At 46.2% G+C, this 24164-nt stretch overlaps 1 protein-coding gene across 1 annotated transcript in view; it reads left to right on the forward strand.

Moving 5' to 3' along the window:
- Ptprn2 (protein tyrosine phosphatase receptor type N2) overlaps positions 1 to 24164 on the forward strand; it is a 723577-nt gene that overhangs the window by 56687 nt on the left and 642726 nt on the right. Inside the window, exon 2 of the mRNA XM_036205661.1 lies at positions 20496 to 20546. Coding sequence (XP_036061554.1) covers positions 20496 to 20546 — 51 coding nt within the window. The remainder of the gene's footprint in view (positions 1 to 20495; positions 20547 to 24164) is intronic.

A 24164-nucleotide genomic window follows, 5' to 3' on the forward strand; every position in this document is an offset into this window, starting at 1 on the left:
TCTCTGGTATTTTTGTGCCTGTCCTGGATCTTGCTTTGTAGATCAGGCTGGCCTCGAACTCACAGAGATCTGCTTGGCTCTCCCTCCCGAGTGCTGGGATTAAAGGCGTGCGCCACCACCGCCCGGCTCTTTTCTGAAATTTCTTAACAAGGAAAATTGTAACTACAACTATCTAATCTTCAACTCCCTCAGAGACCCAAGAAGGCCTATGTGACAAGAATTAATTAAAAAATAATTGGTGGCCTTACAGGCCAGAGGTTCCCCCGGCTGGAGCTACAAGCGATCTGGCTATACACAGCTGGAGCTGCTTGTGGCCAGATCTCCAACTCATGTGGCTGGAGCTGCAAGAAGCCGGACTGCTCATAGGTTTACAGACCCCTGGCTCAGGCCCAGTACGGATCAGGTCAGAGCATGTGGCTGGACTTTCTTTAGCTTTTAGTAGGTGCTTTCTCTCTCTCTCTCTCTCTCTCTCTCTCTCTCTCTCTCTCTCTCTCTCTGTGTGTGTGTGTGTGTTTGTGTCTGTGTCTGTCTGTCTGTCTGTCTCTGTCTTGTTGGATTCCCATTTCAGACTGCCACCATGCTAGGTAGCTGCTTTGAAATTCCCTTGGACTTCTACTGTTCTATGCAGACTACAGACTTGGCAAGTCAATTAAGATATCAGATATCTTAAAGGGGGAAACTAGTTAAAAGAGAAATTTTTTTCCTACATTAAAAAAGTGGGAAATATTTTTATAATGGAAGAACATTGGTCTTTGTTTGATAACACATTAGACAGTCTGAAAATGGAACAATTAAATGAGAGGATAATTAATATTGATGGGATGTACATAACATCAGTTATGAATATTGTTTAATTATACTTATTTTAGTATTAAAAAGGTTGATCAATTTAAGTGTCAAGATAAAAGATAAAAACTTGTTAAAATGAATTATAGAGAAATTCAGACCCAGGCAGGAGAATTTAAAGGTGAAATTATTTCAGGATTGAATTATACGGTTACAGAGAGACAGCCTGTTTTCAAACAACCAAACTTAATCTATCTGGTAACCTTACAGGAACTACCTGCTCAAGGGCGTGTATAAGCTAATTGGACTCCAGTGGAAATGTTAGATTTAAGGAGATTTAAGGAAGCTATAGTATCATATGGAATGCATTCTTCATTCTTAAAGGAAATGTTAAATTCGTGGTCAACTTGTAATGGGGTTATTCCTCAGGACTGGAAAGAACTGGTAACAGCTGTCCTAGAGTCTGGAGCACAATTACAGTGGTGAACCTGGCTTAAGGAGGAGGCTAAGACAATAGAAAATCAATGTAGAACTATAGGTGTGGAAATTTCCCAGGATCAGCTTCTTGAAGAAGGCTGTCAGGAGACACCATCCACTGTCCAGGGAGCAGCATGGATGGCCCAGGTAAAGCCACAGAATACGTGGCAACATATAGATGAACAGAAAATGGACTGAGTTTAAGTGTAGGAGCTAGTCAGTGGTAGGCCTGAGCTAATGGCTGAGCGGTTTAATTAATATAAACCTCTGTGTGTTTACTTGGGTCTAAACAGCTGTAAGACCTTGGGGCCACTGGGTAGGAACACAGAAAAACGTTCAGCTACACTTGGTCCTGAGCAAATGTTTTCCCCCTTTGACTAACAATACATTCCAAATTGCATCCACAAGTTGCGAGTACATCTTCATTAGCTTGGTGAGATTTTTGTAAACTGTACATCTCATGTTGGAGGAGGAAACTGGTGGTGGAGGAATCATAAGGGTGGGTGCTTGGTTTTCACCAGGACCACTGACTGCATTTGGGAAGAAGTTGTATGACTCTTTGATTAGTCTCTGGTGAGACTGATTCATCCCATCGATAGTTCCTGTGTGTCCTGGCCCACTGTTCAGTGTTGTCTTCTCCATTCTCCTTCCTTCTGTTTTTTATTTCATCCTAGATGTGACTATTTCTCCTCCAGCCATAGTAGTTACCTTTGAAGTGTGGTGAGGAGAGTGGTTAGGAACAGGAGTTAAAGTGGAAGACTGGGATGGGGAACTCAAAAGTCCATCTTAGTGGGTGGAGCTGGGGAGTAAGGGCCTGCCTCAGGCCAAACACTGGGAAAACAGGGGAGTTCTGGGCATATGAGGTCTTTATGGATGGAGAGTTGGAGAACTATTCACTTCTTCACTCACTTGTTCAGCTACTATCTATCCACTGAGCATGGGGCTGTGCTGAGTAGGTGAAATGTGATGTCCTAAAATCACCTCGGACATCCAAAAGACTGTGTCCCTGAGGCAAACTGAAGCACTGAGTGTGTATGGATCACTCCCTCAGAGGGAGATGCACCTCACCCTCCCCTCATACCACAAAACAAAATGCGCTTTCTGAGTGTTGTCAAGCTTCAGGAAATGAAGTCCCCCAACGCCTCCATCATGTCATCCCCACTAGTTTACAATATACAAACGCCATCTCTTCCACATAGAAGGCTGCTTTACCTGTCCTTTTCTTGCAGAGAGAATGTTCTCATACAGTCATTTTATCTTGTTCTTTAGCCTCTGAAGAAAATCCTCTCCAGCTGCTGGGAGTGTAGCTTAGTGCTAGAGTGCAGGCCTAGGATGCTCAAGGCCCAGGGTTAAATCTCCTGCACTGAAAAGAGAGAAAAAACCTTAACTTTAAAAATAGTTGGGCTAGAGGTGTAGCTCAGTTGGTCAAGTGCTTGCTTAATATGCATAAAACCCTGGGATTGGTTCTTAGCACCACATAAACTAGGCATGGCGATGGACACCTACATTCCCAGTACTGGTGGTTAGAGGTAGGAGGATCAGAAGTTCAAGGTCATTTCAGATATACGACTCAAGGCCCTCCTGGGTTGTAGGAGACAATCTCAAAATAAAAAAGTGCTTTCCTTAGACCTTGATGCAAAGTACACCCATTCAAAGCCTGAAAGGCTCTTAGACTAGTGTGTTCCTGGTGGAGCTGCTGGTGAAGATGCTCCCATTGCTTCAGGTCACTGGTCTTGCTTTTCGTGCAAATATGGGAACAGCACTTCCATGACTCACCTTCCAGGGCTGTGCTCTGTGGACAACCCTGCGTGCTGTAGTTTGGACATTATTCCACCCTTTCCTTTAGTGTTCAGTCAGCAGAACCCACAAGACAGATGAGAATGAGACAGCAGAGACTAGGAAGAATGGAGAGGTTTGAGGGTTGTGTTTGGCACCTTTGCATAATTTGGTCCCGCTTTCTGTCAGGATTTTAGACTCTGGTTCTGTGCTACCCTGCTTAATCTTCCTACTCTGATTTCTAGAAAAAAGAAACAGGACGAGACACTGAGCGCCAGGTTGGCCTGAAGTGGCTTCTAGGCATTCATGTTAGGCCTGCTGACTGAGGGGGCAGCCCACAGCAGCAGCACCCTGTGCAGGAGCAGTCTGTGGAGGGTTCTGTGAAGCTTGTACTCCCTGCTACCTCCTCTCCTTTTACTTTCTTTAGACTCTTTACCCACCAGCTCTGGCATCCTATTCCATCTTTGTGAAGACATCTCTCAGATCCCCTCTCAGATCCCTCTGGCCCATGCTTGCACACCTGACATCATTTCCTATATCCCACTTACCTTTGCAGTCACAGAACAGTCTGACTGGTCCTTCAGCATCATTGGAGTGCTCACAGGCCTGTCATAGCACCCGGCTCCCCTACATACACTGTGGGTAGCATTAGTGTTTTGATCAGTCAAGGTCAAACCAAGGCCAGGTCCTTGACTCTTGCATCCTTCACTCTAGCTCAGAGAGTCTACCCTCCTCTGTCCCGCATCCTGGTTATCAGATAAATAGATCTGGCTTAGAAATTCATGGAATGTCAACGGTACCCATGCAATCTCCCTGGAGCCCCCTGTGGTGGTTGTGGTTATGTCTCCTGCTACCTATGGCAGTGAGGCATCCCTGGTTGGCTTTATCCTGTCTGTATGCCTTTGCCACACAAACTTTTCTTCATATAACACCTGTCTTAATTGTAGCTGGCCATCCCTGTGGTGATATATTGTGTACCTCAATACATTGTGTACCCTAATAAACTTATCTGGGGTTAAGAGGACAGAGCCAGCCACTAGATTAGACAAAGAGGCCAGATAGTGATGGCACACACCCTTAATCCTATCATTCGGTAGGCAGAGATCCATCTGGATCTCTGTGAGTTTAAGGCCACACTGGAGACAGAGCCAGGCAGTGGTGGCACATGCCTTTAATCCCAGCACTTGAGATCTCATGTCTTTGCTTGGAAAGCACACTTGTCTTTAATTCCAGGAAGTGACATAGCTGGGTAGAGAATGGTATATAAGGCACGAGGAGACAGTAACTAAGCAGCTGTTTAGTTGAGACCTTAAGGGGTGAGGTCTCAGAGGCTTTCAGTTTGAGGATTTGTGGAAACAGGATCAGCTGAGGAGTTGGTGAGCATAGGTTGGCTGTGGCTTGTTCTGCTTCTCTGATCTTTCAGCTTTCACCCCAATATCTGGCTCCAGGTTTTTTATTAATCAGACCATTTAGAAATTCGTGTTTTATCTCCCTATTTCCCTTCCTTTCTTTTTATTCGAAGTTCCCTGTTGGGTTTTCAGTCACTTGCTGATTGATGTTCCCCAGCTGATAGTGCTAAAGATTCTATAGTGTACCTTTCTGCTGATGTAGGAATCCCTACTCAGTGATGAGTAAGTAACAAACAGCCCCAGACATAAAAGCTAACATTTACTATTCTGGGTTGTGAGTTGGGAACTTAAGTCAGTTGATAAAGTGCATGCCTTGCAAGCACAAACAATGACCAGCATAAGGACTTGAGTTCAATTCCCACAACCCATGTAAAATAATGACAACAAAACCAAACAATAAAATCCCCAGGCATGGTCAAGTGTGCTTGTGATCTAGCGCTGGAGAGGCAGAGGCAGGCGATACCTGGGGCTTTCTGTTCAGCCAGCCTCCCTTACTTGGTGAGTTCTAGACCCCATCTCAAAGAAAAGTACCTGAGGAATGACACCAGAGGTTAATCTCTGGCAGCCACACTCATATGCACATATATGTGCATGCACTCACACATATGAGCATTGAGCACATACAATTCACAGACATGAGGCATTCTTTTGGACCTGGGTTGGCTGGGACCAGACTGTTCTAGGATCGCTTTACCTGGGGGTATCTCTCATCCTCCTCTGGGGACCAGTGAGCCAGAAATGCATGTGATGTTGGCAGAGAGGCAGGGCTGTGGGTGCCGGTTTTCAGGTTCCTCATGGCTTTACCCAGCAGGTCCGCATAGAGAGGATGATCAGGACCACAGGCCTCATTGCAGGTGTCTGAGATGGTCTGCACTTGGCTGTGCTGGAGGGAGGTCTTTTGCTCCACCCCTTGGCGTCTCTAATGGGGCAGAGACAGTCAGGGCCTGTTAGGATAAGGATCCACGCCCACCCGAGTCTATCCTGTGTTTTCTCCATGTTTCTTTACCCTTTATTTCTAAGTCTTTTATTTCTCATTCCCCAAGAGTTCCCGGGGTAATAAGTGTGGGGGCTGTTCTTCCACACAGGGGCAAAGGTAGGATAAGGACTATATACTTTCCAAACATGTGTCTGCATTTTAGTTTAGGATTTTTTTCCCTTTTACCAGTATTAACTTCAGAAGACCATAAATACCCCGTGTCTTTTTTCTCTTGTACAAAATAGATGACTTTGGAAATACAGCGTGTCTGCTGTGCAGAATTAGATGTCATATCATTTTCATGTCATATCACATGAAAATTTGTTTGCATAATTCTGCACACACATAGATGGAGAAGTGTGAATCCACCCTGGCGGCTCTGAGCGTGGCATTAAGGTGCGTCAGGAGGTGCTAAAACAGCCTTGTGTGGGAGCTTTGCTCTGCCAGAAGTGCCTGGTAGACTCATTGACTTTTATTTATTTATTTATTTATTTATTTATTTATTTATTTATTTATTTATTTATTTTTAAGCTAATGGTGGTTCAGACTCACGCCCAATGAGCCAAGGGGACAAGGAGAAGTGTCCCTGAATAGTATGTGCTGAGCAGTGGTTCCACAGGCTTCTGAGTTTATGGGATGTTCTGACTTATGCTCTCTGTTGGCATTACTCCCAGCAATTGTATATGGAGAGAAGGGAGGCATATTCCTGCTTTCATCAAACCTAGAAGCCGAGAAGTCAAGGCTTACTCATACTATGGCAATAGAGCAGTTTGGTGTATTTTTCTTTCTACAGAGAGCAGTTTGGGTGTATCTTTCTACAGTCTGGTATGTATGCCTTTAAGGTATCATGAGATTGGAAGCTTATCCCAAGGGGGCAAAATTAGAGGTATCTCCAACCACTCACAGTCAAGATGGCTGACTACAGCATACCTTTTAGTGGGAAATAAATGTAGAGCTTCTTTACGGGGGAATTTGTAAAGTAGACAATTTTCTTGTGAAGAAATAATGTTTAGGAAATGATTAACATTCATTGTCACCAAGACCAGATCCAGAACTCATCTGCTGGAAAAGCAGCATCTACAAGACCAATGTAGTGGGGGGAATGATGGGGCAGTGGGGAAGTCACCCGTGCAAGACAGGGTATTGAGGGAGCGAGGCAGGACAGCACAGGGGGATCTCTTGTGTTTTTCTGGGAATAGGTTGAGAACTTTCAGGAAGTCAGGTGCCACCTTTTTTCTCCATTTATGTTCTGGTGTCTCTTCCCTTGGTGACTGGTAGATATTGTCTGTCTTGAAGGGGAAAGAAGTGTGTCCTAGTCACTGTTTTATTACTGGGAAGAGACACCATGAACAAGGTAATTCTTAAAAAAGAAAGCATTTAATTGGGTCCTGGCTTACAGTTTCAGAGGTTTAATCCATTATTGTCATGGATGGGAGCATGATGGCTATGGTGATATTCCCCTAAGTATTGTGCACCCTAATAAACTTATCTGGGGTCAGAGACAGAACAGCCACAATATTAAACATGAGGATAGGCAGTGGTAGCACACGCCTAATCCTAGCATTCCAGAGGCAGAAATCCATCTGTCCAAGGATACAGCCAAGCGTGGTGACTCATGCCTTTAATCCCAGGGAGTGATGGTAGAAAGCAGAAAGGTATATAAGGCGTGATGGCCAGAAACTAGAAGCATTTGGCTGGTTAAGCATTCAGGCTTTCGAGCAGCAGTTCAGGTGAGACCCATTCTGAATGAGGACTCACAGGCTTCCAGTCTGAGGAGACAGGATCAGCTGAATAACTGGCAAGGTGAGGTAGCTGTGTCTTGTTCTGCTTCTCTGATCTTCCAGCATTCACCCCAATACCTGGCTCTAGGTTTGTTTTCATTAACAAGAACTTTTAAGATTCCTGCTACAGATGGCACACATGGAGCTAGGGCAGTGCTGAGAGCTACATTCTGATCTACAGGGTGAGAGAGAAAGGGGGGGCTTGGCATGGGCTTTTGAAACCTCAAAGCCCACCATCAGTCACACACTTCCTCCAAGAAGGCCACACCTCCCAATCCTTCTAATCCTTCAAATAGTGCCAGTCCCTAGTGACTAAGCATTTGAGTACATGAGCCAGTGGGGAACCATTCTTTTTCAAATCACCACAATGAAGGGACTGCTAGTCCCTTCTAGTCAAACTAGGTCAAATTAGCCCTATGCTGTATCCCTGGGTGAAACATGTGCCTAGTTAAGTGGGACCTGACCCAAGCAGCTGAAGAGACACATGTAGACAGAGATGCCATGCCTTCTCATTTTATTCAAGACACACAGCAGACACCTGCTGGCCCAGTGAAGAGTTGGTAGCCTTCAGGTCCTGAGCAATCATTATCATTGCATTGCTTTGGATTGCTTCTTGTTTAAATGTTATTTTATGTGTATGGGTATTCTACCTGGATACACTGTTTATACACCACATGACGGCTTGGTGCCCACAGAGTCCAGAAGAGGGCACCAGATCCCTTGGAACTAGAGTTACAGACAGTTACACGCTGCTATGTAGAGACTGGGACTTGAACCTGGGTCATCTGGAAGGGCAGCAGTGCTGTTCTTAACTATTCAGCCATCTTTGTAACTTCGTTTCATTTCTTCTTAAGACAGAGTCTTGACACATGCTTTACATTAACCTGGAAATCACTTTGTGCCCTAGGCTGGCCGCAGTCATGGCCCCCCCAGCCTGCAGTCTCATCCTCCTGAGCTGAGGTTACAGGTGAGCACTGACACCAAACTGAAAAGAGAGGTTAAAGCTAGAGGGCTCTGACATCCCTCACGCTCCATAACTATGAGAAGTCAGGGGAATGTTCACCGTGTCAGAATCAAAAGCGCAGGTTATAATCTTGTGTGTGCTTTTTTTATGCAAAGAAAAGGGATAAGAAAAAACCCTGCTGGGCAGTGGTAGCACACATCTTTAATCCCAGCACTCGGGAGGCAGAGCCAGGTGGATCTCTGTGAGTTCGAGGCCAGCCTGTTCTACAGAACAAGATCCAGGACAGGCACCAAAACTACACAGAGAAACCTTGTCTTGGAAAAAACAAAACAACAACAAAAACCCCAAACACCCTCAGAAGACTGTCTCTGGGACATGGGGTAACACATTATTTTTTTCTGATTTTGTGTGTTTATTGATTTTGTTGACTTTATAATATAAAATATTCCCAATAATATCTTGCATAAACAGGTCTAGAGAGACTAAGTGACATGTTGTCTGTGTCATTCCAGGATGGCTTTCCCACTCTTGAAGTTTCACATTTTTTTTTTTTTTTTATTTTGCACATGAGCTTTGTTTTAACTTGGATGGTAGGGGGACTGGAGAGAGGCTCCTATCAGGAGGTAATCTGACCTCACCCTTCATATCAGTCTATCAGTTGGTGTATGATTTCCCCTACATAATTAATTTAGTACAGATTGAACAAAGGGTATCATTTGTTATTGGACTACTTAAATAGTTGGATGTAGGCCAGATGTGGGGCACACATCTGTCACCCCAGTACTTGGAGCTAAAGGTGGGAAGATTGGAATTCAAGATCAGCTTCTGCTACACAGTGAGTCTGAGGCTACATGAGACCCTGCCTCAATTCTTCTATCCCTCCTTGAAAAACAATCCAGAAAATATAGAAACAATCTAGAAAATGAATCATAAAGACTTTAAAACAGTTTTATAATGTAATCTTTAATGATGTGCTGATCCAAAAGTTTAAATAGATTTATTTATTTACTCATCCTATATCATGTGTGTTAGGGAGCTCATTGGAAATGCAAGCCTGACCTCAGGCTCAGGAATTAGATTGACATTCATCGGCATCTGCAGGTGGTTTCTATGCACACTGCAGTGTGAACAGTGTTGTGCTGTTGTGGGATGAGGGTCTAGTGATTCAAGGTCTTAGGGCTCCTCAAAGATTTACCATGATCATAAAGGGTCACTGAATAAATAATGCCTAGAGTCACCTTGATTTTTCCTTTTCCATGGGGGACAAAGTTTGTCCAGTATGGCTAAGAGCCCAGCTTGACAGGTAAGTCTGGGTTCTGGAAATCAGGTCATAGAACCCGTGAGGCCCCATCTCAGCAATTGGCCTTTCCATCTGTTATACTGTATTCAGTCTCATGTTTGATGCAGGTCTCCTCTCTATGCTCCCCCCCCCCCCAGCTGATGTCCCCTGAGTCTTGCTTCCTGATACTGTAATGTGGCACCTACTCCTGCAGTGTTTTTGATATCTCATCATCAAGTATTTTTTGACTTTTTTTTTTTTAAATTCTGTATTTACAGAAAAAAACTTAAAAATGCTTTCTTTTCCCAAGAAACCACTTAGAAAATCTCCCTCTGAAAACACTATTCTCTTTCAGGGAACTGACGATAAAAGCAAAGAACCAATTAAAACACTACTCAGAATACCCTGATCAGCCGCACCTCATCGGGACAGCACAATAGAGCCAACCCTGTTGGTGGAGGTGTGGGCGAGCCAGCCCCGGGGTTCTGAGAGTGGGAGAGCTGTCCCCACTATTCATCTGTCATGTGGCAGCATGGGTGGGGGAGAGATGTCCCCTTCCTGCCCATCAATGCCTGAGGCAGATTAAACACAGTAGAGCTGGCCCTGAAGGTATAGGCATGGGAGACATGACCCTGAGGACATGAAAGCAGGAGGACTGGCCCCACCCCTTGCTCATCAGCTGCAAAGGGTGAACTAGCCAGGGCAATGCAGGAGAGCTCACCCTGGTGGTGAGGGCAGGGGAGAACTGGCAGGCTGACCAACCATGCCACTACCCAGACCTAGAACCAGGGTTATGAGTTGGTCCACCCCAAAATCCACCCCATCTATGATCTACTGGAGCACATGAAGGGACCAGTCCTGAAGACCCAAAGCTGCAGGTTTTCCATGACACAGGGCAACAGCAGGATAATCAAGAGGAGTTCCAGTGAGGGCCCAGCATCTATAGTGTAGCAGAAACCAGAGGCCTCAAACCAGACCAAAAGATATGTGGATTAAAGTGTTTACTGTGTGACTCACCATGTCAGACGACAGCTTCCATGACAAGATTGATTTTTCTTTCTTCTTATTTCTCTTAAACATTATTTATTTATTTATTTGTTTGTTTTTTATTCATTCGTTCGTTTGTTTATTTATTTATTGGGGTGGGGAGGTTGCAAGAGCAGAGGGTGGATACGAAGGAACGGGGAAATGAATTGGATGAAGAAGCATGATGTGAAAGATGACACAAAGAATAAATAAAAAGAAAGTTAAAACAAAATAATAAACAAACAACAACAAAACTACTCAGAATAGATTCAGGAAGGTCTGGTGTCACATCCTGAAGCATACAGTGCCAGAGCTCACTTTCCTAAAGTCTGTCTTGTGTTTTAAAAGAAAAAAAATCTGGTAGATATTCTGAATTCAGTTAAATTTATTTTTCTTGAACTATGTTAAGCCTGTACAATTAGGAACTTGAAACCAAGAGAGTTACTCAAAATAAAAGGTTTCCTTAAAGCAAAACCACAGGATTTACTGGTGATGTTGGTGTCTAGCTCTTGGCTGCCTCCAGCACATGATGATCCTGTTAGTTAGCCTGAGAATTCAAGGCTGTATTTTGCTGGCAGCTTGTCTTCTGTCTTGAGGAAGTAACTGGACCTTTCATAATAGCCAGACTACGTTAGGTACCTGATTTGAATCCTCTGAGCCCAGCCAGCACCCTTAGTTGGGATTCAGCCACTTTTGTCAGAAGCCCAGGCCTCCAGGCTGTGCATACATGCCCATTTGGGTCCTTGCTGGAGCCTTGCCCTCTTGAGCTGGCTATGTGACAGCAAAGTCAAAGAGAAGACTCTTTCAGGATATGACCCTTCAGGGTGTTGGCTCTGCTGGCCCTGCCTCTTGGCTTCTCCTCAAATGGCCAATGCTCCCCTTTTGTAGTCCAGCATGAGCCTCAAGAATGACTTTATACCCCTCAGAATGAAAGTTATCACTTACTGTCCTTCAGAAGGTTCTAGCTATTTGGAGGCCAGCCTTACACTGACCTGGCATAGGATTTAGTCTTGGGGCAGGAAGATTTTGGGCAGGGAATGGTAGGCCCATCCCTTGAGCTCTACCATGGCATGACTTGCATACGTGCTTGCTGTGCTCAGTGGCAAGTAGGGTCAGGGCACTTTCCTTGATTGTGCAAGGGGAAGTTGCAGCTGCTTACCAGGGCCCGTTAGCTAGCACAAAATGGGAGATGCAGGGTGTGGGAGGACAGGGACCTTGTGGACACAAATGTCACCTGCTGTCTGTTCTGGGCTGTGGTAATGGAATTTCCTCCTGTGTGCAGGGGTGGGTAAGGCTGTCCCAGTGGCTGCCTGACCCTGTGTGGAGAAGTGTGGTAGGGAATAAGCACCATCCCCACAGTCCTCTCATTTCTGCCAGTCCAGTAGTGATGTCCAAGCATGGTGCTAGGAGTGTCCTCCTCCTCTTTTGAAACTGCAGGCACATATTTTGTCTGAGTCTTGGGTGGAAAGAGCTGGTGTTCTGACTCACAAGCCTGAAGATACCTGAGCCCACTGTGGCAGGGGACACTGGGTTTTAAATCTCACCTTGCCAGGGTCTTACCTCAAGAACAGGGCCTTGTAATGTAGACTCGTATCCATCTCTGTCCCTGCCTGGAGGTCCTACCTGTGTTAATGCATCCTTAATTTGATAGGGACATTTCTGAAGGATGTGTGGGTGTGAGGGTTCTGAGGACACTGTGGCTCTAGCAGGCTGAGCCTCTTGTCCCGATAATGTTGAGGTAAGGAGTGGTTACACCTAGGCAGCAGCCCCTGCTTGAGGCTTGGCTGGACCACTGCCCTTAGCTCCTGTGGGCATCAGGACTGGACTCCTTTTTATCCAGAAGGTGCCACAGGGTGTGGGTGCTCACAGTGGATGAAGAGCTGGCATGGAGGCCCAGGTCACTCCTTCCTGGCTCAGAATGTTAAAGTGAGGTAATTTAAAAAGAATGATCTTCAAATCTCTACTCTTTTTCTATGTTTTGCAGCTCCTAGAATAGAGGTTTCTTGGTTCCATCCCTGGAATCTTTGCCTTTTCTACTAGGAAGGAAAGGGCATCAAGAACTGCTCCTGGCTCTGTCTGTGTTGAAGGGTCTTCTGCAGGTGTTGGTAGGGGATGTCCAGAGCTTGAGCATAGCTACCGTTATTATCTTATTTTTAAGCTTTAGAGTGATACAGAGCCGTCCCTGACTTGCTGTGAAGGGTGACAGTGATGTTGTGCACAGCACAGTCTCTGAGTGCAGAGATCACTGAAGACCACCAGAGTCCCCATAGCAGGGGCTGGCAGGGCTTCTAAGGGGTGTGGGGCATGGAGGGGAAGAAGTCTTGCATTGTTTTACCTGCATTCTGTCTGTCAGATTGTAAGTCTGTGTGTGTTCCTCTTGAAAGGCTATTTTGTCGTATGTGACCCAGGAAAGACAGTGCTTCCATCCCTCACCTGTGCAGAGGGAGGAGCCTAGAATTTCCTAACAGACCAAGGACAGATACAGCATTATCCGTGATGCTACCAAGGGAGATGCTCTCCTCCTCTTCCTCCTCCTCCTCCTTCTTTCCTTCCATCTTTTCTTCTTTTCTTCATTGGGTTTCATGTAATCCAGTTTGGCCTCAAACTCACCAGACAGCCAAAGGTGACCAGGAGTTTATGATCCTCTGACTGCCAACTCCCAGGTTCTTGGGTTACAGGCATGTACCACTACCCTGCCCACTTTTATGTGGTACTGGGAACTGAACCCAGGAATTCACTAGACAAACACTCTATCAACTGAGCTATGTCCTCGGCTGGAAATGTCCCCAATGGGTCCCTGACTGAAGCCCTGGAGTCTCGGGACTAAGCCCCAGGAAATAGCATTCACTAACAGGTGCCATGCTGCTGAGTGAGTCAGGGCACACGGATGTCTTCATGTTGGTTCATGGCATCAAATGCAGGCTCTTATTGGATGGATTTCATAGGCTTCTGTGAATGTTTAACTCATAATGTCTGGTGTGCCCCCGTGTGTCTTAGTTACTTTTCTATTTCTTTGATAAAACACCATGACCTAGATAATGTAGAATGTGTTTAACTGAGCTTAAGTTTCAGGGTCCATGGATCAAAAGCATGGTGTCAGGAGTCCCTGAGAGGCATAACTTGATTCATAATTAGGAGGGAGGGAGGGAGGAAGGGAAGGAGGGAGGGAAAGAGAGCGAGAGCGAGAGCAAGCACGCGCACGAGCGTGCATTGGGATGGCTGGAGGCTTTTGAACCTTCAAAGTCCATTCCCAATGACACAGCTTCTCCAACAGGGCCACACCTCCTGATCCTTCCCAAACATTTCCACAAACTGGAGACCAAATAGTCAAACATATGATCCTATGGAGGCCATTCTCATTCAAACTACCACAGTGTGGCTATTAGGAATAAGAACCTTTTCTATGGCCTTCACCTGCTTTCACAGAAGCTCCCTGCCTCCCTCCCTCTCTTGCTAGACTGGGTCATTCTGAAGCCATATAAATTCCTAGCTTCTGGAATTTGGAGGGGCTGTCCCCTCAAATGGAAAACTCATGGTTGAAATGGAAGAGGCATGACTGAACATGGTCCTCCAGCCACGGTTCCTGCTCTGGGGTCCCGGACAGGAAGAAGACATGCCTCCCTGTACCCTTGTGAGCTGTGCTGCCCTTGGGGAGGTGCTGGGACCTGGCTGATGGGTGGGCCACTAAGTTTCTGATGGACTTTAACTAGACCTGCCCTTTCTGTGAATGTCTAACAGCAAAGGGGTGTTGGAGAAAATGAAAGACTGTGGCCAAGGTTACAGAACCATCATAGTGAAGAACCAGGGGCTTTGGCTGCCTGTCATGGAACCTCTTTGCTACCTGATCTGTGACTTCCTCAGGTGTTAGATCACCCACTCACTCTGTGTCCTGAATCTCCGACCACCAGAGGACAAGAACCTGGGAACCGTTCTTTGCCCAGACCACATAGCACTGAGACCTATATGTGAGCAGGCAGGTGTGCTTGGTTCTAGAGAAGTTGGGAAGAATTGACAGTTTAGGAGAGAATAGGAATACAGAAAAGGCTGAAGCTGAGTATGTCCATTTATACAGGAAGCCAGCAGAGTGGCAAAAGGTTTATGGACTGACTCTGGACACTCAGAGTGACTGGGGATTGCCGGGTTCATTACAGAGGGGTCCACACAATAGTGACATGCCATTGTGGAAGAAGAGCTCTGATGATCAGGACCTCACTATGAAGAATGGCTTGGAATGCAGGCTTCCATGGGACAGGCCTGTTCATAGTGGGCTGCCTTTCTGAATAGCTCACAGCTCATTTTAGACCTTTCTATGTAAGGTGCATACTATCATAGCCTTTAGATGGCTTCTGTTTAGATGCCTGAGAGTCAGGAAAGTGTCTTCAGAAAAGGTGGAGTAGTCCAGGTTGATGAGAATAAACAAAACATTCTCCATATTGACAGCAAACACCAAAAGATCAGACAAACCAAACCCTAACCTAGAGATGGGCACCTATTGCGGGGTCCCTTGAGTCAAAGCCCATGGGATCTATGTCCTGGGTAGATTTTCCATCCTTTCTTTGTGTTTCTTCAGAACCGGCTTTGGGCAGTGTTCCACACTGGCTGCATTGAGAATAGGCTCAGGTAGGTGGCTGAGAGATAGGTTTAACCTCACCTTGTGCCTGTCTGCTGATGAACTCTGGAACCTCCACAGTGTCTGTGGCCCATGCTGCTCCTGCCGGGTGAGGGGCAGCTCAAAGAGGACCAAGATGCAGAGAGGGATGAGGGACTGCCATGGAGGACTCAGAAGAGGAAACACTGATAAAAAATGGATGCGTGAGAGTACTTTGTTATGTGTGCATAGTTACCACTGAGAAAACAGTAATACACTCATTATTAACTCACGATACGTGATCCACACACCAGATGGGGTTTGTTAAGTTTTATTTGGCTACAATACTAAATGATTTCAAAGAATTATCAGCTCCCAGTTATGTAAATTTGGTAAGAGCTCTCTTGGATTCTAAGAATCCCCAGCTGCTCTGTAGGAGACCCAGAACCTTCCATTCTGCTCACATGACATGCCTGAGCGGGAAAATATTTTGTTATCTTGCTCAGAGAATTCAGTTTTACATTGATATATTTTTTTATTAAAAAACTTTTTTGTTCATTTTACATACCAACCACAGATCCCTCTTTGATCCCTCCTCCCACTCTCCCCCAGCCTCCCCTACACTTTGCCCCTATCCCCTCTTCCAAAAGGGTAAGGTCTCCCATGGGGAGTCAGCAGAGCCTGGTACATTCAGTTAGGCAGGACCAAGCCCCACCCCCTGCATCAAAGCTAAGCAAAGCATCCAACCTTAGGTAGTAAGGTCCAGAATGTCAGCTCATGCACCAGGGATGGATCCTGATCCCACTGCCAGGGGCCTCTCAAACAGACCCAGCTACACAACTGTCTCCCGTATGCAGAGGACTAGTCCGGTCCCGTGCAGGCTCCACAGCTGTTGGTCTAGAGTTCATGAGTTCCCACTAGTTTTTTTTTTTTTTTTTGGTTGTCTCTGTAGATTTCGCCATCATGATCTTGACACCCCACCTTTACTCATAGAAAATCCCTCTTCCCTCTTTTCGACTGGACTCTCCGAGCTTGGCCCAGTGCTTGGCTGTGGATTTCTGCATCTGCTTCCATCAGTCACTGGATGAAGGCTCTAAGTACATCGATATATTTTTAGGTGAAAGAATCCTTGTTGCTGGGCAGTAGTAGCACATGCCTTTAATCCCAGCACTCAGGAGGCAGAGCCAGGTAGATCTCTGTGAGTTCAAGGCCAGCCTGGGCTACCAAGTGAGTTCCAAGAAAGGCGCAAAGCTACACAGGGAAACCCTGTCTTGAAAAAACCAAAACAAACAAAACCAAACAAACAAACAAAAAAAAGAATACCTGTTACATCCTTATGGGATTGTGGGTTTGCACAAATCTCAGAGCTTTTTCCAAAATAGTGAGCAGAAAGGCAGTTAATTCAGTCTCCTCCCCACAGGAGGAAAGGTCCCTAAGTCTATGGTCCTTTATCTCTGCCAAGGTCCTGAGGCCTAGAATTGGGAAGGAGCTAGGCAGGTGAGTGCTGCTCAGGTGGACATGGGTGAGGACCACCTGGGTGGGGCTGCACAGGTAGTCAGGGCCAGGGGTCCTGTCAACCAGGGAGGCTGTGACCTTTTATTTGCTGTCTTACCACAGAAAGGTACAACCCTCTTGTAAGTATCTCTTAGAAGTTAGGATGGGAGAGCTACATTGGTCCAGAAGAAACAGGTCAATTTTCCTTTGAAAACAACAACAAAAAGGTACCAGAAAGATGATGGCTAAGGATGGTTATTCTGAGGAAACAAAGGTAATTAGAATTAAAGCTAAAAAGATCAGCATACATATGTGCACATGTGTACATATATGTGGGTGTATATGCATGATTATACACATGGATTAGTGTGCATGTATGCCCACATGCAGGTATGCACATGTATGTGTGTGCATGTTTGTGTGCACATGTGTATTCACATAGGTATGCATGTGAGTAAAATGTGTGCATATATATGTGTGAGTTCCTGCACATATGTGTGTGTGTAGACACAAGTGTATCTCCATGTATGCATGAGCAGATATGTATGTATGTGCACATGCATAAGTGTGAACACATATGTGTTTATGTGAATGTCCATGTGTGAATCTCCATGCATGCATGTATTACTCATTTAAGTGTGAATATGTTCACACATGTATGGATGTACATGTGGTTGTGCACCTGTATACCTGCATCCATATGAGTGTGTGCATGTGTATTTGTGACTGTGTATACACACACACACACACACACACACACACACACACACACACACGTATTCAGTGCGTGCTGAAGTGTGGGAGCCCAGTGGTCAAGTAGGAAGAATTCTCTGAGCTCCATGCCTTGCTCTGAGGTGGTCAGCTGAAGGAGCCATTTGAGAATTTTAGAAATGTCACATTTACATGAAACAGTGGACAACATGTTAATACTAAGGAATTATGGGTGTTTTTTTTGTTTTGTTTTGTTTTGATTTTTCTTTTTCAGTGCTGGAGATAGGATACAGGGACTGATACTTGGAAAAAAGAAAGAAAGAAAACAAACAAACAAAAAAGCTCCACTATTGAGCTGTGTCCCTAGCCCAAGGAACTGTGTTCCAAATGCAGGGCCACATTGTGAAGATGGCTCATGTGGGTATCTCTGTGGGTCAGCTGCTTGCCTCAGGCTGACATTGGCTTTAGGTGTAGATCCTTTGTGAGTTGCTGGCTAGAGGGCTGTGTTCATCTGAGGGCTGCCTCTGGCCACAGTGTGCCTGGACAAGGCTGAGTGGAGCACACCTCACACTGGAGGAGCCAAGTCTCAGACTCCAGGGCAGGGTACCAGCTCCAGCTGTGACATTCCTTTCCTCTGGATGACTTACCATGACAATCAATGTTATTAGGTGTCTGATATTCATGATGAAATATATTTTCATTGATTTTAGAGCGTATGATAATGCACATAAATCAGCAGGTAATTAGCACACTGTGACTTGTGGCTTGAGATAAGCGGCCTCTGCACCTCTAGGGATGCCTCACTTGAACTCTTGCTGTTCCATTTCCTCCCCCAGGTCTTTCTGAGGCACATGCTCATCAGGCTCCTGCAATGACTCTGACTGGGCAGATGCTAGAGCCAGGCTGCCTTGCCATAGCTGGAGCTTACGGGAACATGGGATGTACATTTTGTTCCATCAGTTCTAATTGTTGGGTGTGATTCAGGCAGACACAGGAAGCCTCTACTTTTTCTAGAGAGTTCTGGCATCTGCCATCTCATGTGACAAACACAGAACTCTGTGAGCAAGCCCTTCACTGAGCCCTATGTCTGCACCCGTGCCTGCAACCCTGCCTTTGCCTAGTCCTGTAGGCACTTGATGAAGGCTGCGATGTTGCTCACTAGACCTGCACACCTATGGCCATGGCCTAGGACAGAGCTGTATGCCCACTGCTGGAGCCAGGGTGTGGATCACACAACTACCCAAGTCTCTCTTCCAGCTTAAGGTGCCCTTGTTCCTCTGCACCCTGGGAGGAGAGAATATCAGGCTGTTGGGAGCTCCCATGGTTCACTTCTGCTGGATGTCAGTGAGGGGAAGATCGGCGCTCAGATGGGAGCAGCCCAGAAACTGACAAACCTGGCCTTAATTTTCTTTACTGCTCACAATGCTGAGATCAGAGAAGCCACATGACCACTGTAGGTCATGGCATTTGTGGGAGCCAGCTTGATGCCTAGGCCTACAGCTTTGAGTTCTCACCTGCTGTTCTCCAGTGTCCTTAAAAGGCTTGATGCCAAAGGCACCCTTCCTTAAAACACTGCTTGAAGTCAATGCTTATGGATGAAGGGATGGCCCTGGCTGAGATGAGGCTGTGGGTGGGTGGAATGGAGACAGAGATGAGGCAGGGTTGCTTCAGGGGTGAAGTGGTTGACACAGATATGCTAAAAATATGCTTAAGACATGAAAATACCATCTTCTTAAGATTATATCATTATTTTGAGGAAATGAGATCTCCTAGGGTAGAGGCTGCTATGGTTGAGCTTCAGACTTGCTAGCTTCAAGTATACAGGCCAGTGGGGAGTTGGCACAGGGCTGAATAAGTGACTGTGTGGACTTGGCTCACCTGGGTGTGACCCAGAGTCCTCTCAAGACAAGTGACCTAAGCAAAGGACCCTGCCAGCCATGGCTTTCTCCTCTGGCATGTCAATGGAGTGGCCATGAGGATGCAAGGAGGCCACTGGCTCATGCATCTGTGTCTCCTTTGTATTGAGTGAGCCTGGGCTTGTGAATTGTGCCGCCAAGTTTGCTGAATGCCACTGGTTGCTGAAGCCTTAAGCATTTGTACCAATTCTTGTGTGAAGGAGTTAAGGGTTCGGTTATTTTGCGATAGATAGTTTTTTCCCCATTGCCTTGTACTCACTCATTCACTTAGACAGAAGGGCAGCCACAGGAGAATGGGCAGAAGATACAAAGAGTTGTTGCGCACTGTGGCAGGTCCCATACGGTGTCTGGACAGAACCCCCTGGCCTGTGTGGAGGATGCCATGGGGGAGTTACAGGAGTTTGACCATTGGAGAAACGGTCCTGAAGGCATTAGGCTTTGTTGTTGAAAGACATGTATGTTCAGGGCACACTCAGCTTTTGTGGGCTCCTAACACTGCACTGGTACAGGTTGGAATACAGCATTGTATCCCTGAGGGAGTGGGGGCTCATCTGAGTATAGACAGAGGCCTCTTTCATGCCCCACCCCTGACCCTGCCTTGATGGGGTCATCAGGCTAGATGACCTTCTCTGTCCATGTTCAAGGTGACTTGGTACATTGTATAGATTGCTTCCAGCTGCCTACTCCCTGATAGGTGAGTACATGTGCCATTGGCTCACCTTCCTGTTTCATGAGAGGCCATCATGTGTGTTCTCTCCAGGTGGGGTCCCTCACAAATGCCTCCTTCTTCTGCCACTTTTAATGTCCTGTTTCCTTCACCTACTTGTCCTTTCCTCTTCTGTCATTGTCCATGGTGGTAATGGACTTTGCAGAGGCCTCCTTGTAGTATGCAACCAGTTTCCCTAGAGCCATGGGGGCAGATGCCAACATCCCTCCCCATGTGCACAGTTGTATTAGGCCCAGAGGTCTGGCCCATTTCTGATGTGCTAAGTGTGAGCTAAGCCTCAAGCCCCAGAGACTTCCTTGGGTGGGCAGCTCGGCAATGCTGTGAGGCTAGGGGAGGGGTGTGTCTGCAAAGATGACCATGGCAAAGATGTGGGTTCTCTCTGATGTGGCCTTGAAGGCACAGTATGGGCCGAGCACCCTCTTGAAGAAGAAGAGCTTGGCCGGATCATACAGGGGTCTGTTATAATGGCTTCAGAATAACCCAGCACCATCATGAAGAAACAGACCTGCATGGGGGGTGGGGTCTGAAAGCCTCAGGGCCCCTGTTTTCTCTGCCACTGACTCCTCTTCTGTCTTTCTTATCTAGGCTGCTTGTTTGAAGATGGCCTGTGTGGATCATTGGAGGCCTGTGTGAATGGTGAGTATGGATTCTGCATGGGGCACTGCTGAAGCTCTGGATCTATTTCTTCTGCTGGCGAGCTGGAGGGGGGCCTCCAGGCCCAGGGGGCTGTGTGTTCTGAAGAGAGTAGCAGCATGGAGGCAGGAACATGGTTGATGATGGACTCTGGTGTAGAGAAGAGAAGCTGAGTGTGACTCTAGTGTGCTGGCATTTCTCAGCACTAGCCCTGGTTGCCACACACACCCAGTCTGTGCTTGATGCCTATACCTTTTCTGTGTTCATGTCTTCTGGCTGATCTCACAGGAAGTCCTTCCTATAGCCAGCTCCTGGAAGGGTTGCCTGAGTAGCTGTCAACAGAGGGGAAAGTGGACAAGGACTTCTCAAATGAAGAAAACTACTTTGTGTCTTCTTTGGTGGATGGCCGGTTCTGGGAAGTTCGCTGTAGGAACTGGAGAAGGGGTGGACATTATGTTGGAAGGTCACAGTTGTGTGTTTCAGAGTGATGCAGGGTATGCAGTGGCCCTCAGGAATCCAAGGCAGGTTAGTGAGGCATACATGCCTTTCTTCTTAGCTTTCTGCCTGTCTCTCCCTTAGCTTATTAGTTGGGAGAAGTGTCCTGCTGCTGCTGATTTTGAGCTGGCACAGGTATTTTCCTGTGGCCCTGCAGAGCCACAGGTGCCTATGGGCTGCTTGATTTTCAGAGAAGGCACCAGCCTTGGGGACAGGTCCAGGGCAAGCCCTTCCTTGAGTGCAGGAGCCAAGCTTTGTCTGTGCTGAAACGGTAAACCAGGTGCTTATGGGCTGTGCAGCGGACCAGCCCTGTGGCCTAGATCAGGAATCTCAGGGTGGGGAGAACTGTATGTGTGTCTGAGCCGGCAGCAAGGGCCATGAGGGAAGGGCAGCACTGGCCCTGGGGAGGAAGGAGAGCAGGATGCCAACTGTCCCAGTCTTGGTTTTTGTTTGCTTTCTGGGAGAACATTTCTGTAGAGGATGTGATGGCCAGGCCAGGCCAGGTGTGGATCCTGCCAACCATGTGGCTTGGCTGGCATCACTCCAGACTCCTTGGATTGTACTTTGTGCTGCTTTTTTTGGGAGAAAGCATTAAGTATATTATCTTAAAAATATCTTATGAGCCTGGACCCACCAATCTCTGATGATAAAGGACACAGTGTGTGTGTGTGTGCGCGCGCGTGTACGCGCACGTGCGTGTAACCACAGACACAGCACCAGCAAAATGACAGACACAGCTGTCACCCTTCCCTCAGCAGAAAGCAAGTCTGGAAGGGAACCACAATCATTCTTGGGTTGATTTTCTTCCCTAACTCCGAGTTGCTTTCCTAACCTTCAGTGATAGGCACATTATTAAGATAATGGCTTTCCATTCTTTGGGAAAGAAAAGCAATTTAAATGTAAATACAGATATTCAGGTCTTGATGTGTGGGAACAGACAGTATTTGACACCCTTTTCTAGTGCAATTAGGTCTAGGAAATGGCAAGGCAGGCTTGCCCAAGCGCTGCAAGCCTGGCTGTTTGCTGTGGCTGACACGAGAAGAAACATAACATCCTGTTGCTGCTGGCCTGGATTTACTGTTGTCATGGTGACTGTATAATTCAGCCTGCCAGCTGGTGGAGCAGAGAGGTGTGGCCAGGCTCAGTGGAGATGGACAGGTGGCCATGGGGCAGGGTGTGGCATGGAGTCCAGGGTGCCTGCGTTCATACATGGGGTCTCTTTCATAGTCTCCTTTTCTTTTCTTAGGATGGAGACAGACATGTATAATCTTAGTAGCTAATTTGTACATTTTAGATGCCTATAGACCTTTAAAATAAAACCAAAAAATTAAAGTGCTTGGCTGGAATGAGGCAATTTATAAAGAATGTCAAAAGCGAAACATCGTCAATTTACACCTGTTTTTAAAAAAGTAAAGCAAAGGAAACCGAAGGGCTAGGGGTGTAGCTAAGTGGTATTAAAGAGACCCAGCTTCAGGAAGGCTGAGAACCAGTGCTCCAAGGTCAGCTGTCTCTACTCCTTTTGATACAAGGAGGGAAGAATAGGAAGGTCAACAGGGTATAGAACAGTAAAGCTGCCCAGATGGGAAACGGAGAGACAGAAAGGGAGTCAGAGACAAGGAGTACACTTCAAAAGCTGTCCCAGGGACTCACTTCTGCTTACCACGCCCCACATTTTCATTTCTACCACCTCTCAGTAGTACCATAAAATTATGAATACATACATTGACCAACCCATTGATTAGGTCAGAGTCCTCAGGCTCCAACCATTTCTCAGTGATTGGGGACCAATCTCAACACACAGGTGTTTTAGCTGACACTTCTTATCAAAGCCACACCATCCCACAATCAAAAGCATTGGGAAATGTTCACTCTGAAACAGTATTTGGTCATTAGAGGAAAAGCTGTAACTGTTCTGAGTATTCTGCCATCCTGGAGTGGGATGAAGAAAATGGTTTAGACTAGTCACATGGGATTCTTGAATGTGAGGAAAATCTGCTTCAAAAGACTTGGAAGTGGATTTTCTTCCAAACTAGTAACTCTGAGTGGTACATCAAAAACTAGACAACATGTCCTAAAAAGGAATCTCACGAGTGAGAAAGAATTAAAGCACATTTGCAAAGATTGAAAAAAATGCTTATGTTACACCACTGTGTCAGTGGGTCATGGAGGTGTCCCTGGGCTCCACAAATTCTGACCTGCAATCTGACTCATAAGATATACATTTTAAGAAAGTCATCCACGACACCAAGTATTAAAGGAAGCTTCCATCACAGACAATCCCTTGCAGTGATACAGTGCATACGCAGAGGCCAGAAGAGGGCATCAGATCCCCTAGGACTGGAGTTACAGATAGCTGTGAGCCACCATGTGGGTGCTGGGAACCAAACCTAGGTCCTGTGGAAGACCAGTCAGTGCTTTTAGCTGCTTAGCTATCGCTCCAGCACCAGGGATGCTTTTATAATTATGGTATTAGCTGCTTTTCTTATTGCTGTGCCCAAACACACTATGAGTCACAGCTTAGATGAGGAACGGTTTATTGTGTGTGGAGGTGTGGCAGCAGGGGCATGAGGTGGCTGGTACTGTCTCATGGTATGGAACTGCCTGACGTTAGGATAACTTCTACCTCAGTTAACCTAATCTAGAAACTCTGTTACAGACATGCCCAGAGGCCTGCTCTTTAGGTGATTCTAGACCTGGCTAAGTTGGCAGTCAGTATTAACCATGCACTTTGCTTTATTCATGATCCAAATATTAGGCAGACATTAGAAAGGGAGTGCAGAGAGCATTCAAAGCACCAAGTGCAGCACAGTGAGAGGAAAACCCATTTTGTATGGTGACGGCTGTACAAATGGGAGAGGAAGGGCGCAAAGGCACGTGCCAAGCTGTGGCTCCTTGTCTGGCTAGTCACTTGACTTTCCTTATATCTTTCTGTTTTTCAATGTTTTCTTAAAAACATGGCTTTATTGATACAGTATTTCAAATTCTAAGGAAGGGCAATTGTGATAAAGTTAGTGTAGTAGCAGGTGCATAGATGGGGCCCATCTAATGGTCTTTGAGCTTGCTATCTTTGAACTACCTAATACCTGAGTGTTGAAAATAAAACAAAAACAGTTAATAAGATGTGAC

This window comes from Onychomys torridus, chromosome 14 (assembly GCF_903995425.1).
Source record: "Onychomys torridus chromosome 14, mOncTor1.1, whole genome shotgun sequence".
In the NCBI taxonomy this organism is placed as follows: domain Eukaryota; kingdom Metazoa; phylum Chordata; class Mammalia; order Rodentia; family Cricetidae; genus Onychomys; species Onychomys torridus.